Below are 14,560 nucleotides of genomic sequence, written 5' to 3'. Positions count from 1 at the left end.
TGAATGGGTACCGGTGTTCGAATACTTTTGTGGCCGACTGTACAACTTCACTTTCCTGACTAGCCCAACAATCGTTGCCAACACCATCAGCGCCTTACAAACGAAGAAAGCCCCATTGCATAATGGCATCTCGACCAAAGCACTGAAGCATCTTCCGATCAACGCTCTTACCTGCCTAACTAAGATAATCAACAACATTATCAAATTCCCTCATTTTCCTAACTCATGGAAGCAAGCTATAATAATTGTTTTTGCTAAACCGCAACAAAATCCAACTCTCCCACAGAACTATCGCCCTATCAGTTTACTTAGCCACCTGTCTAAAGTTACTGAGAAAATCTTACTTTTCCATATCCAAAAAATTTACTTTTCCAAGAATTTTCTCCCAGAAGAACAATTCGGTTTTCGTAATCATCATAGCACTTGCCACCAACTTTTCAGAGTTATCAACATTATCACTATCAAGCTTCCGACCGGTGATATATTTCTCGATATCGCGAAAGCTTTTGACAGGGTATGGCATCTAGGCCTTATTTACAAACTAATCACTCTTAATTTTACAGATCATTTTATTCGCTTAATAGCCTCTTTTCTCAGCAACAAAACATTCAGAATCAAAATCGGTACTGCTTACTCTACCACCAGAGTAATAAATGCTGGTGTCCCACAGGGGTCGGCACTTTCGCCGTACCTTTTTAATATTTATACACAAGACATCCCTAAAGACCCTTCTGTTCATCTTGCACTCTTTGCCGATGACACCGCCATACTTACTAAAGCCTGCACAGTTATCGCCGTAAGAAACCAACTCCAAAGCTATCTCATAAAACTGGAAAAATGGCTTACCCTTTGGAGAATTAAAATTAACACTGATAAAACTAAGGCAATAATTTTCCGTAAAGGAAACATGAAATACTATCCTCCACCCCCTGAAATATTTGATGAAGAAATAGACTGGATTAATGAAACCAAATACCTTGGAGTCACCCTTGACCGAAAACTTACCTTCAGAACCCATTTCCGATCCGCAGTACAAAAATTTAAAATCACCACAGCTACTATGCGACCTCTTCTTGGTAGAAAAAGCAACTTATCTACTACAAACAAATGAATTCTATATCGCCCCATACTGCGCCCAGCTCTTCTTTATTCAGCACCGATCTGGGGACATGCAGCTAAAACCAATATTAAACAATTACAAATTCTACAAAATAAAATTCTACGAGAAATTATCAATGCTTCCTTGGTATATTCCCAACATCTATATTCACAGAGACCTTCGAATCGAACTTATTCAAGAGTATATTAAACGATTAGCGGTCAACTTCTTTTATTCAGTACAAACCCACAGTAATAGCCTTATTAGCACTCTCAGATACTCCCCGCGTCCCAGAGAAAAACATCGTTACCCTTGTGACGTCCTTCCCACATAAGAATTACAACTTTAATTGACTCCTTCACGCCAAACTGACGCGGTTTTACCATCCGCGGCTACATCTTATAACAACACTGAACGTGACACCCCCTTTTTCGACGCCGCTAGTGCGGACCTCACTCTCTTTCATCTGCCTCCCACACTCCTTTCACCCTTCTCTTTTTCTTCCCACCCGATCTTTATCAGAAGTCGAGTAAAAAGATGTTTCTACATCTTGACACTCGAGAATAAAAGACGATCTGTGTGTGTCTTCAAAAACGTATCTCAGATAAACGATGAATTGAGACATTTTAGTAATGTCGGTAGTTTCATCAAGTTGTATACTAAAGACAGGATTTTGTATTCTATAGTGTCTGATATGACAGAAGAAACGGTATCTTTTGATAATGCTGTTGTTTTTAAATCATTACTATATTTTTCTGCATGCATAAATGATGTCATTTTAATTGCTAAGGAAGAATGAGCGATTTTCCAATTGTATGAGGTTTTAAATCTTTTGCAATTAAATATGAAACTTTTAAGGATGCCTGTAAAGCTTTCTCAGGAACTGTTGTATATTTTTTCAAAAATGCATTTAATTTTTCATGCTCTCAGCTCATTCCCTAAAAAAATTCTTCAGATTTATTTACTAAATCTTTATGTTTAGTTTCTGAGGTACTTTTCCGTTTCGCCGGCACAAATCTCGCCAAGCAGACTTTCTTGGCGACATCATACAGTATACACATAAAAAACGTTAGTTCTAAGAATTTTTTATTTTGAAGGTATAAACATTTTAATATAGTTTAAAATTTTGTAAAAAGCCAATAAATTTGTAAAAAGACATTAAGAATTTACTATTTTTCATGGTTCAACATCCTGACTCGCCGGTTCGTATCACGTGACCTCATCTCACATAAACTACGCTACAAAAATCTAATTCTCTCAGTAATTATGTACATTAATTTCAAGTTAAATCTTAATTTGGAATACAAGTTTAAATGCAATAATTATTTCAATTCGTACGAATAACTTACTCAGAAATTATGTAAAACTGCAGTGCTTTACTTTGCTAGTGCATTCTCATTAGAATTGATGAATTTAACCCTTGATTTTGCCTTCTCGGATGAGCGGTGCGATTGCATTCTAATTGGCTTAATTATCGCGAATGGTCTTAGGGCATAAAATTTAACTATCTTGTAAAAATTATATGTAATTGTATGCCAGTATTGAAAGAAACAATCAATCTGATAAGAAATGGCTGCGACTTGTTTTGAAAATGAGGCATAAAAGGTTACCAGCGAAGATATTCCGTTTGGCATCAGTTGTACCATTGTTGGTGACTTTATTGTTTGCGCTGGCAAAACGGAAAAGTATCGTTTCTAAATGTGTTTTTAATTTCGCAGGTTTCATGCTTTCCATGTGCCAAGTTTTCACTGCATTTAACACGCAATGGATATTCATTTTCCATTGATAATGCAACATGTAAAACAGTATAAAATAAACTCTTCTTGATATTTACTCAATTATTTTAGAAGTAGAAAGAGAGCCAAGTGGATTCATTTTTGTTCGCATTTTCATTAATAGTTTATCTCTAAGTTTATTTGATATCGGTCCATCCATCCCATTTCTCTTGTGAACATTGGGTATCTATTTTGGGCTATTTAACCACCATGAACAAAATTGCAACTAAAACAAAATTGTTTTTATTATCCTTCGAGACACTACTGAATTTTCCAATACTTAGGAAATGTTATGTGCTTACTTGACAACAAATTTGATTAGAAATAAGAAACATAGTTTATAAGTGATGCGTATTACAATTACAAATTGCATGCAAGACACTACTAAGATAGCCGAAAAAACTACATCTTAGCTGCGCGTAGACACTTGCTTCGAAATTCGATTTGAGCTGTTTCGAAATCATCAAGCATAATACACAAATCAAGTGGAAAGCAATAAAATCGAAATTAAAATATGGAAATGTTTAATTTCAAATTCCTGGCAAATGTTAAAAAACATCCAAAATTCTCTTCAAATTCCGTATATCTTTTATTGTCAAATAAATTTCTTTGAATTTGGTGACCCCCTCCCCACAAATTTGTTCATTACACCTAGATTTAAATTTTGTAAAAAACAATACAAGTTATCAATTGCATTTTGGGAAAAAAAATTATTTCAGACTTGTCTTCAACAGAACAGCATGCAATAGAGTACAGTCAAATGTCTTTAATCCAGCCGTCAATAATCCGGACCTCAAAGCTGCAAACTTTCTGCGCATGCGCGTTTAATGTATAACCGACGGTATAAGCTAAGCTAAAATTATCTATTTCAGTTAATGTTGCAGATTGCGTTGTTCCTTAATCTTCTAATTGGATCCGGCTTATTATTTTTTGCAGACTGTTAGAGCAATTTTATAGAACTAAGCTTGAACTTTCGATTATGTCAAAAAGAATTTCCAATTCTGGAGCTGCCAAAGGATCTACAAAGCGAAAGCATGTTTCGATGTCCATTCAACAAAAAGTGGAATTGCTGCAAAAAATGGATAAAGGCATGAAGAAAGTGACAGAGAGGTGATTTGTTTCTCTAACCATTCCGAAATCTGTTTATCAATTTCACGCTGCTCTGCGGGGAGGGGGAAATGTCGCGGCGCGTATTGAACTGGAAGTTGATCTGTCAGCACTATCCTCATCTTCAGGGCACATGTTTTTATTTTATTCGGCTTATAATTCCTTATTAAATATAGTGTTTCATCTCGATGTACTCTGATATTATTTAAATCAATTTCCTCGTCATTATAAATATCACGAATACACATCAAATAGTTTTCTGGTTGTAATTTTCTAATTTCGACTATGCGTAATGTACGCTTTACGCATGCGCGCGTTGAAAGAAATGTTTAATAAAGTAAACAAACAAATATTAAGTTTTTTTTTTTTTTTTTTTTTTTTTTTTTTTTGTAAATTTTGATACCCTTTAGATCACAATTGCTCTTTATTTCATAAAATACGATTTAAACAAACCAGACTTAAACTAATTATCTATAATCCGGAATCGCCGAAGGTCCCGACGAGTCCGGATTAAAGACTTTTGACTGTAATACTTAATTAAAAAAAGTTTGATATGAGAGATCAATTCTGATCTGATCCTATGAAACATTAATTTAGCTCACCTCTAGAACAATCATAAAACAAGAAACAAAAATTGCATAACATTTCTTTAATATCTTCTTAAACATTGGTGATGTCTAAAAAGCCATTACACAAAAAATATGAATGTTTATTAAACCATTTTATACACATATATCTTAAAAACTATTTACATTCAATAAGGCACAGACCTTTAAAAAATGATATTTGATTACAATAGATGGTACAAAATACACTTCATATATACAGTAGAATACCAAATATCCAGACTGACTAGGAGCACATTCCATGCAAGTGTTCTAAAAATCTAGATACTTGGGTTGTTCTTTAATTGGAGGTCAAATATGTATTTACTACAGTGAAAATGAAGTAAATTTATTCTCCTGTTTATCATATATTATTCTGACTGAGATTATACAATTTAAAACCTTCAAATATTTTTATTTTCATAACATATTAAGTTTTTTTTTTGTGTAAGTGATAAAAATAATTTACAATTCTGTCTATATTTTTATTGTATTAAATGAATCAATAAAAAACAAATAAATAATTTTTTATTGATTCAAAACAAAATGTATAGCCTAATTCTCTGAACTAAATCATTTTTATTGATGCAAAACATTAGAATTATAATAGTAAAGTATACTACACATTATTAAATTTTAATGCTGATAATGTCCCACATTTAAAATTTTTAAATGAAAAGTTAAAAAATTTGTAAAAACATGCAATAATATAAGCAATATGCAATTATTTAAATTAATTTAATAGCTTTTTTAAAAAAGTGTAGTAGGTATATTCTCCTTTATGTGTGTACTATACCTTAATATTATTTAAATAGATGAAAAATTAAAACTCTTAATTTTGCTTGATCTAGAAGGTAATAAAAGACCTAGAGAAAAAATAATGCATCTAGATAATCAGCATTCCACTATTGTATTAACCTGATACATGCATAATTTATTAATAATACAAGGTGAACACATAAAGTAACCAGATAAATTAAAAGCCAACATTGAGAGAAAAATGTATATTTAAGAAGAGTGACATCTCAACTCAATGTTAAAGGCAGTTTTAAACTGGTTATTTTGTCTTTTGCATATCAAAATGGTAGAATCATTTTCATTTACTGAGAAGACAAGCAAAAAAATTTGCTTCAATATGGAATAACATTAAAATATTAAATTTTGTTACAAATTAGAAAAACAGCTTACTAAAATGTTAGAGACGATTTACACAGTATATGATGATGCATCCTTATCAAGAACACAAATGTATGAGGGTACAACTGCTTTAAGTGTGGGCGCAAAAGCATTTAATATTCACCAATGATAAAGGGCCCTTTAATTTCAAATGTTAAGCATATTTTGTGAATGGCTAGTTCCTATGCCTATAAACAGTGTTTCTATGACCCGAACATACATTTGAAAAATTGCACAGACTCCTCTGGTGATTATTTTGAAGAAGATAAATTTATTTGAAGGTTATTAATCTTTTTCTTATTTATAAGAAATTGTCCGGTTACTTTATGGGCATACCTTGTAACAAAACCTTTAAAATACCTTTAATAGAAATGTGTTTTCAAAATGTTGATTAGACAGATAAAAACATAAATACTAAATAGGCTTCACATTTTGTTGCTTTATTAATTAAAAAAGTCTGAATAATATAAAAAAATTCAAACAATTATAAATTCTGAATAAATAAAGAAATATCTTTCAGCAATGAAATTAAGACAGATTTTTTTTTTATTATCATGAATAAAAAATAAGTTAATGTTTAAATATAGTAAGATTTTAATCACATTTAATCTTCACTCGGAATTTGCATTATATATGATAATAATTGAAAGTGTAAGATAAAATAATTAGCTAAATCACATTAACTGGCATATGGAAATCCACATTAAACTCAAATTAAATAACATATCTGTTGATGCAGCAAGAATATTACACCAAAACCAATAAGAGATCAAAAATGCTTATGCTTCCTGTAGCTGACAGCATTCTCCTTGCTATAAATGAACTACAATACTGAAAATAAAATGCTTTCTATCGGAATGTGCTTTTTAATAACTGAACGCACCTCCTGATTACATGATTTTACAACTCTATAGTACTTATGCATGTTTAAAGAAATTGCTTGTGAATTCAGCAATTAAATGACACTTTCCTTAAATTAAATAATCATTAGTATATTTTTATTAATTGTTGAAATTTCAAAAATTTATCTGTTTAACAATGGTATTTTTTCAGAAACATTTTATTTACTTGAAAATTTAATATGCATGATTGTTAACATTAATGCTATTCTTCTTAAAATAGTTATATATTTGATTTATCTAATTATTTTATCCAACCCTTCAATTTTTGCAGCAATGTGGTTTATAATTAGTTGAACATGCCACCTGACCCATACTGGTTACATGACTTTAGAACTCTGTAGCATATGGGCATGTTAAGCGAACTGCTTATATAAATAAATTTAATAGAACATTATGCAAATCTTAACAAACAAAAATGCTGATGAAAATCAAAAACATGCATATGAAGTTTCTGTACTGGATACATACAAGGCAAAAAATATCAACATAAGCCATCTTTCACCCATTTAACAGTTTTGCCCTAACTCTGTTCAGTTGCCTTCAAAGGAGACTTATTTTCCTTTAACATGTAACAACTTGGGGCAGAATATTTTTCTTACACCAATCCACTGATTTGCTTGGCTTTTTTAGTTTTTTGCTTTGCAGTGTTTCTGATAGATATTTCTAGTAGTTCAGGAAAGACTGGACTGTAAAACCAGTTCAAGGACAGGTTTTACTGCTTTTCATTTAGGCAGGGAACTGAACAAGTTTGTTTGCATGTCTTCAGTGTATTAAGCTTTGCAAACAGTATTTCTTCCCAATTTGTCTCAAAATAAAAGGAGGGGTGACAGTGAGTGGTTCATAACAGAATATAATTTGATACTGGATTAGATAGCAAATCAAAAATTTCTCTAAATTATTCTGGTAATTAAAAAAGTTGATAATTGGAATTATCTAGTGGTAAGGTAACAGAAAGCTCAGACGACCTAACTTGGGTTGTAACATTTGTGAATGGGTAGTAGTAATCTCCCTCCACCACCGCCACGATTTTCTTTCACAGTGAATCCTGCTATTCATTTGAATATTGATGTAAGTGGTGGAACTACAGTTTCTCAATATAATTTTTGGATGATAGTTCTGAAACTAATAAATATGCAAATAAGAGTACTTGAAACAGTAATCTAAGAAGACATAGCAGGACAAGAAAATGATAACAAATGTTGGAAAACAAATTTCAAGTCTTTCTTGCTTTGAATATTTTACAAGGAACTGTGAAAACGCTTCGTATTCAGCAATATAGATACAGTGCTTGATACTGAACAATACAGATATGTATGGAGCAAGAGATATTCAACATCAATGCCTTTTTTATTTTTTCAAAGATTATGTCTTATCGCCATTTTCACCTCATTCACATTTTTTAATAATGCTGAATTTGATACATATGAGTGCCCAAAATTAAAAAAAAGTCTGGTCTGTAATCAAGCATTTTAATTCTTGCTATCTGGTAATTAATACACCTGAAAAATATGTAACAATCAATGAGAGTTTGATGCTGTTCAAAGGGTGATTACATTGGAAGCAATATATAGAAATTGAAAAGATTACAACTGAGCATAAAATCTTTTATATGTGAGTCATCTCAAGTGGTAATGAATTTTACATAGTCACTATTGAGAAAAGGATACTGCCTAACAAATAATAACTATACATCTCCACAACTGGCAAACAATCTTCTCAGCAGACAAACATATATGTATGAAACACTCAAATTTAGCAGAAGAGATGTTCCAAAAGAATTACAGTACAAAAAATCTTTAAAAAAAAAGGCATAATTGGTGCTTACCAAAGACAAAATGTATGCATCATCAAATGGATGGATAAAAAGGCTGTAACTCTTTTATCTACTCTACATAATTCTTAAAAGATTGAAGTGCTGCTTCACAATAATGAGGTCAGAAAGAAACCAAAAGTAGGAGTACAATAATACTGTGGAGACGTATTAACAGAATGGATCAACAAATCAGCAATAATCCCGCCATAAAGAGGAGAGGAAAAAAATATTCTTTCATCTTTTTAATATATCACTGTGGAGTGGTTTTGTTTGGTTTGGATTTTAGACTCGATTTAGTTGACTACTTAATCAAAATCATAGTACAGTTAATGAAAAGAAAGGTTGGGCAGAAATTTTGTTGAATCCCTTATTATTGACTGCAAGACACTTTAAAAAAAAGTGAGATAAACGAAGCAATGCTTTGTTTGTAGCTCGAAAAAGAATAACAGCGATAAATGTGTCAGAAAAGAAACCAGATATTTTTGTCTCGACTGTGAAAATGGACTCTGCTTATCTCCATGTTTTAAAATATATCATGTCAAAACTGCATTTTGAAAAGAAATAAAAATGTATGTATTTAAAATATACATGTTTTTTCCCCTAACATTTATCTCCTGTTAAGTGTCTTTTCAGTACCATATAACACGAAGACATACGGAAAGGGAGAAGAAAGTACTTTATAAGTTTCAGCAAAAGATAGCATCTCAGTTTTACTCTTCCCTCAAAATTTTATATAAATCAATCACCCATTCAATACCAGAATTTTGCATGCTCTGAAATGCAGATATAAAAGAGCCTTTTTAATAAAAAGTGCAGTAGTAACACCACCCTAAAATTCTTGAAAAATACAAAATCTAATGTGTAGAGCTTTGCTAGGTCATCAGAGAACAGCAGATGTCTCCAAAAATGCTTGCGCATATGTATAGTGGAATATGTGAAGAAATGCTAAACGAAGATGATACAATTGAAGTCTCACATTGCGATAACAAAGCCAAAGTCATCACTCAATTAACGGATAGCAAAATCTGTCATAAGCTGAAAAGAAAGGCAATGCAGTCAAATACCGAAAATCTGCCAACTCCTGAAATCCGTGTTGCCTCTCGGAATATAAACATTCAGTTTATAGGTTCCGGAAATCACAACATTGAGTACAAAATATCGAAAAAAAAAATACTTACCGAATAATAATGAGTCAAAACGGAAATACCAAATTATTGATATAAAAAAGTTTAAAATAAATAAGATAAGTTTTTTTCCCTCTAATCTGCATCGAGGTAAAAAAGCAGATAATTCACTCAACTCTTTGTTCAAGTTCACGATTGTATTTTCTGAGCTTTGTTACTTCATTTCACGAGATTGTTTAATGCTGCCTTTTTTTTATCCGGATATTTTGTGGATAAATTAAGAATATTTTTAATTTCAGCCCTTTTTAATACAATGGCAGATAAGAAATGAACTCATGATTTTACTGCTTGCAACGTTGAAAAATGTAAACACGTTGCATTGACGGTAATGCAAAAAGTGCAAATTCTGCAAAAAATGGAAGCAGGAGCTACTCCTCGATTTATAGCAGAATGGTATGGAATTGCTACACGATTGTGTATGATATACCAAAAAATAAAGAAAAGCTGTTGAAATTTTACAGCAACAGTGATTCTAACACCGGAATCCGAAACCGGAAATCTTTGTATGAGGCGAAATCGGCAAACCTCAACGCTGTGTACATATAATACAATGAATAATATAATCAATTTATATATGTAATAATAATTTAATACATATAATAAATTATTGCAAAAATGTATATAATAATTTAATTAAATGTATCTAATACACCTTATTTATTTTGCACTTTTAGTCCGAATATTATGCTTCATCTTTTCTGTCCTAAAATCCGCACAACGTCTGGTTCCTAGGTTTGCGGATTTTTGGAATTTTACTGTATCACCATTTCAGCTTCAAGTCACATTTTAATTTCCTGAAGTAATTATTTAAAGCATTTCTTTGCATTCTTTTCTTGAAGAAATAATATGGTCGCTTGTTCCATAGTTTGACAAATCCCAAATCGCAAAAATCAATTTCAGTAAAAGAGGGAGGGGGAACTGGAATTAGATGAAAAGCATGGATGTGTCAAGAAAGAAGCTAAACTAATTTGGTGTCACCTGAAGCCGAGGAAATATGGCAAACAAAAAGAGTACCAAGTGGCTTTGAAAGGGGGGGAGAAACTAATGAAATATGTGAAGAAAAGTTAAATGAAGACGAGGTTAATGAAGTCTTACGTCATGTTAATGAAGTCAAATTTATTGCAATGACAATGCTCCAATCAGCAATCAATTAAGATCAGTAAAACATGCAGTATGGTTTTAAAATCTGAAAATATCCCCATTTTCACTAAAACAGGCTGAATTAGGAAGTGCTATAGAGATTAATGAGAATAAAAAAAATTTCAATTGATTACTTAATAGGAATTCTTGACATGGCAATTACAGGTCTTGAACACTGAAACCTAGAAGCTGAACAAGAATTTATGTCTCACCAAAAAATTAAAGAGAAAGTATTATTGCATAAAACAAAATTCTTTAAACAACTCATTTGAAAAAAAGAAACAAAACAAATGTTAATTTTTTTTTGGGGGGGGGTAAATTTTGGTTCCCTTGAAATCACAAATGCTTCATTACTCCATTGATAATCTCTCATATTTTTAATTTTATAATATCTACACATAATTTTACCAGATTTAAACTGATGCTCTAAAATATGAAAATTTCCAAAATCCAGAATTGTTGAAGTCCTGGTGATTCTGAATCTTGGGGTTTGTACTGTAATTACTTGATGTTATTCTGAAGCTTAGATTTATCAACATGCAGCAAAAATAAATTCATCCATGGAAAAGTATATATAAGCCAGAAGCAAATATTTCCAAATGAAAACATGCCAAATTTTATACTAAATATTGCATCTAATTAAAAGGAAATTATCATAACACTGAAGGAAAAATGAAGAGTCTGAAAACATTAACATACTTATAACCATTATGAAGCAGTTAAAAAGTAAAAAAAAAAAAAAAAAAATACAGTATTCATAAAATTAAAATCCTTTACCTCAACAGAATAGTAAAATTAATTTACAAAAAAGAAAATAATATATTTTTCACATAAAATTCAAAATAAATACACTCAATTTTTTGGAGGTTTTTGTTTGTTTGTTTGCAAGTCTTGTTGGAAGATGAAAAATTAATTCAGATTATTTGTTCTTTGGTAATATAAGAATAACGTACGGAAGCTTCCTGTGATGTAGACAATGAAAGCCTTTTTTGCACTTTTTCTTCTTCAGCAGACACATCATATTTTTCTGATTCAAAACCCTTGTAAAAGTTTTTAAATATAATCAGCATTATTATCAACAAAACCAAAGCTAACAAACATAGCAAAGCTATTACAGAAGAGTTTTGGAATCCAGACACTTTATTTTCAGATGCCTCAAATTCATCAAAATGAGCTAATGGTTGCTTACATATGGTCATATTTTCCTCTGTTTTATGAGAACTTCCCAGGCAGATTTGGTATAATCCATGATCTTTCGCATGTTGAACTTTATATGAATTATTTTCACACGGCAAATCGATTTTTGTGTAATTGAAATACTGGGATTCAACTTTCAATATTAAGGTACATAAAGTTTTTGGTACGTATTTACTCACCTCCCAAACTACAACTATAATATCAGAATGATCAAAGTAAACATCAAATGCTGCTATGCTGAAAGGGGGTGAAAAGTTTTTCCCTGGTGATGACACTTTTGGAGGCAAAGTATATGTAGATTTTAATGCTGTGGATGCAATTTTTAATGTTGAATGAGTTCTTTTTCCTGTTATGTACATCTCTGAAGTAGAGGCTTTTCTGCCAGATACAGATGGTGTGCTATCTGAAATTTCTGTGCTTCCAAAACTTAGAGTTCCAGACATATTCTCACAATGTTTACCTACCATTTTACTATCACCACCACGTATTATTAAGCAAATCTCATACAATTCATCAACTTTCAAGCACTTCTGCAGTTCTTTTTTGGCTTCAGAACAAATAATACGTGTTGCCTTAGCTTTAACATCATTAGTATAGCGAACACTGCATGTGATTTCATCAGGCAGTTTTCCTTCTACATTCCATTTGAAGCAAAACAGCTTGTTTTCATGTGTGGAATTTAAAAGCTTTATTATTATTTTTGAATCGTCAGTAGTGGAAGTAGCTAAGCTGCTTTTTGATAAAGAAATTGATGCTACTGTATTTACAGAACTTGATTCATATGATTCTGTACTCTTTTTTATGACAACTTCAGTATGCTCTGCTATATTCTCAGTAGCAACAGAAGAAAAAATAGTTGAGCTTATACTGTCATTTGATGATATAAATGATTCAGTCACAGACATTAAACTCTTTGATTCTGAACTCTCTGTTACAATGGGCTTTGTGTATGTTGAAACAGTAGTGGTGTTAACTTGATCGAAACTACCATTTGATGACACATATGAATCGGTTGTATTCACAGAACTTGAAACATTCAGTTCTTCACTCACCATCACTGAAGTAGTAGTGCTGTTAAGTTTTTTAAAACTGTTATATGGTGACAGAGATGAGTCTGTTGCATTTGTAGAGCCAAAAATATTTGATTCTGTAGTCTTCATCACAATAGATTTAATGTCTGTTAAAGCAACAGTTCCATTAAATTGGTCAGAACTATCATCTAATGTCAAAGATGAATCTGTTACATTTGATTTTGCAGTCTTCATCATAATAGATCCTGTGTTCGCAGAAACAGTAGTGCTATTAAATTGACCAGAACTATTAGCTACTGACAAAGATGAATCTGTTACATTTGATTCTGCAGTCTTCATCACAATGGGCTCTGTGTTAACAGAAACAGTAGTGCTATTAAATTGGCCAGAACTATCATGTAATGACGAAGATGAATCTGTTACGTTTGATTCTGCAGTCTTCATCACAATAGGTTCAGTGTTTACAGAAACAGCAGTGCTATTAATTTGCTCAAAATTTGATGAGTCAGAGGATTCAGTTAAAGGTGAAGGAGTTTCTGTATTTAAATATGAAGTTGCAGTATTATTTTCAATATAAGTACTTCCATTTCCAACATGATATATTGCACTTGAAGAAGAATGAGATGAATTAAAATCTGACACAGATTCATTTTTCTCATGCAATCCTGTATCTAATAAATTTATTGAAGCATTTGAAGGAACTTCAGTATCATTTAGCAATTTGTTGTCAGTACCATCATAATCGTCATCTTCTTCTTCATTCCAAATCTGATCTTCACAGAACTCTGGGTGTTCACATGGCCCCATGGCATCATATTCTACTGCCAGAACTGTATCATTATACGGAGATGTACATGTGATAGAATGGACATCTTCTTCACTGACAGAAGAATTTTTCTGGATATACAATGCAAAAACATGTACATCACATGAGCATTCTAAAACATTACCTAAAACGAGAAAATATTTAGTTCTTAAAACATATTTTTTAGTTAAAAAAATCTTTTTATATTTTAGACAATTTAAAAACTGCAAATATTATCTCTGCCTCCTCCCCTAAAAAAAAAAAAAAAAAAAAAAAAAAAAAAAAAAAAAAAGTTCTGAGAAACAAATTTTTATATTCACCTGCAATGTGACTCTAAACAAGCACAATGGCTTGGCTTATTTAATTATGGCAAAGGACTCAAGAGCTATCTGCTTAAAAGTAGGGATGCCTCTCTGAAGGATCTTCCAATGGATAAAACCATGAAACAGCCATGCAGCAAGATGTTCACTGGGATTCAAACCCCGGCCCAAATTACCAGTGTTCAGTGACTTCACTGCTCAATTGCTGGTGGGCTAGGCAAAATGAAAACCAATAGCTAGTGAGCCAACGGCTGTCATCGATGCCATTAATACGAATATCAGAGCTTTGATAGGTACTTAAAAGATTTTTATGATAGTTAAAGGTAATGATCTGCACGAGTTTGATCATGCACAAATTCTCAGCACTCACTAGGCTGCATGCTTGATATCAGCAACCACTCACTAG

General features: G+C 31.8%; 1 protein-coding gene across 1 annotated transcript in view; it reads right to left on the bottom strand.

The window, feature by feature from the left end:
• Nucleotides 1-4,615: 4,615 nt before the first annotated feature.
• The window catches only part of LOC118182997 (uncharacterized), a 33,845-nt gene continuing 23,900 nt past the window's right edge, over nucleotides 4,616-14,560 (bottom strand). Inside the window, exon 3 of the mRNA XM_035352392.2 lies at nucleotides 4,616-13,979. Within this exon, the coding sequence (XP_035208283.1) occupies nucleotides 11,716-13,979 (2,264 nt within the window). The 3' untranslated portion in view covers nucleotides 4,616-11,715. The remainder of the gene's footprint in view (nucleotides 13,980-14,560) is intronic.

Source organism: Stegodyphus dumicola, chromosome 4, assembly GCF_044657685.1.
Source record: "Stegodyphus dumicola isolate Sdum_Otavi_A_Nest chromosome 4, ASM4465768v1".
In the NCBI taxonomy this organism is placed as follows: domain Eukaryota; kingdom Metazoa; phylum Arthropoda; class Arachnida; order Araneae; family Eresidae; genus Stegodyphus; species Stegodyphus dumicola.
The sequence above is the reverse complement of the archived record's forward strand: the minus strand, read 5'-3'. Positions and strand labels throughout refer to the sequence as shown.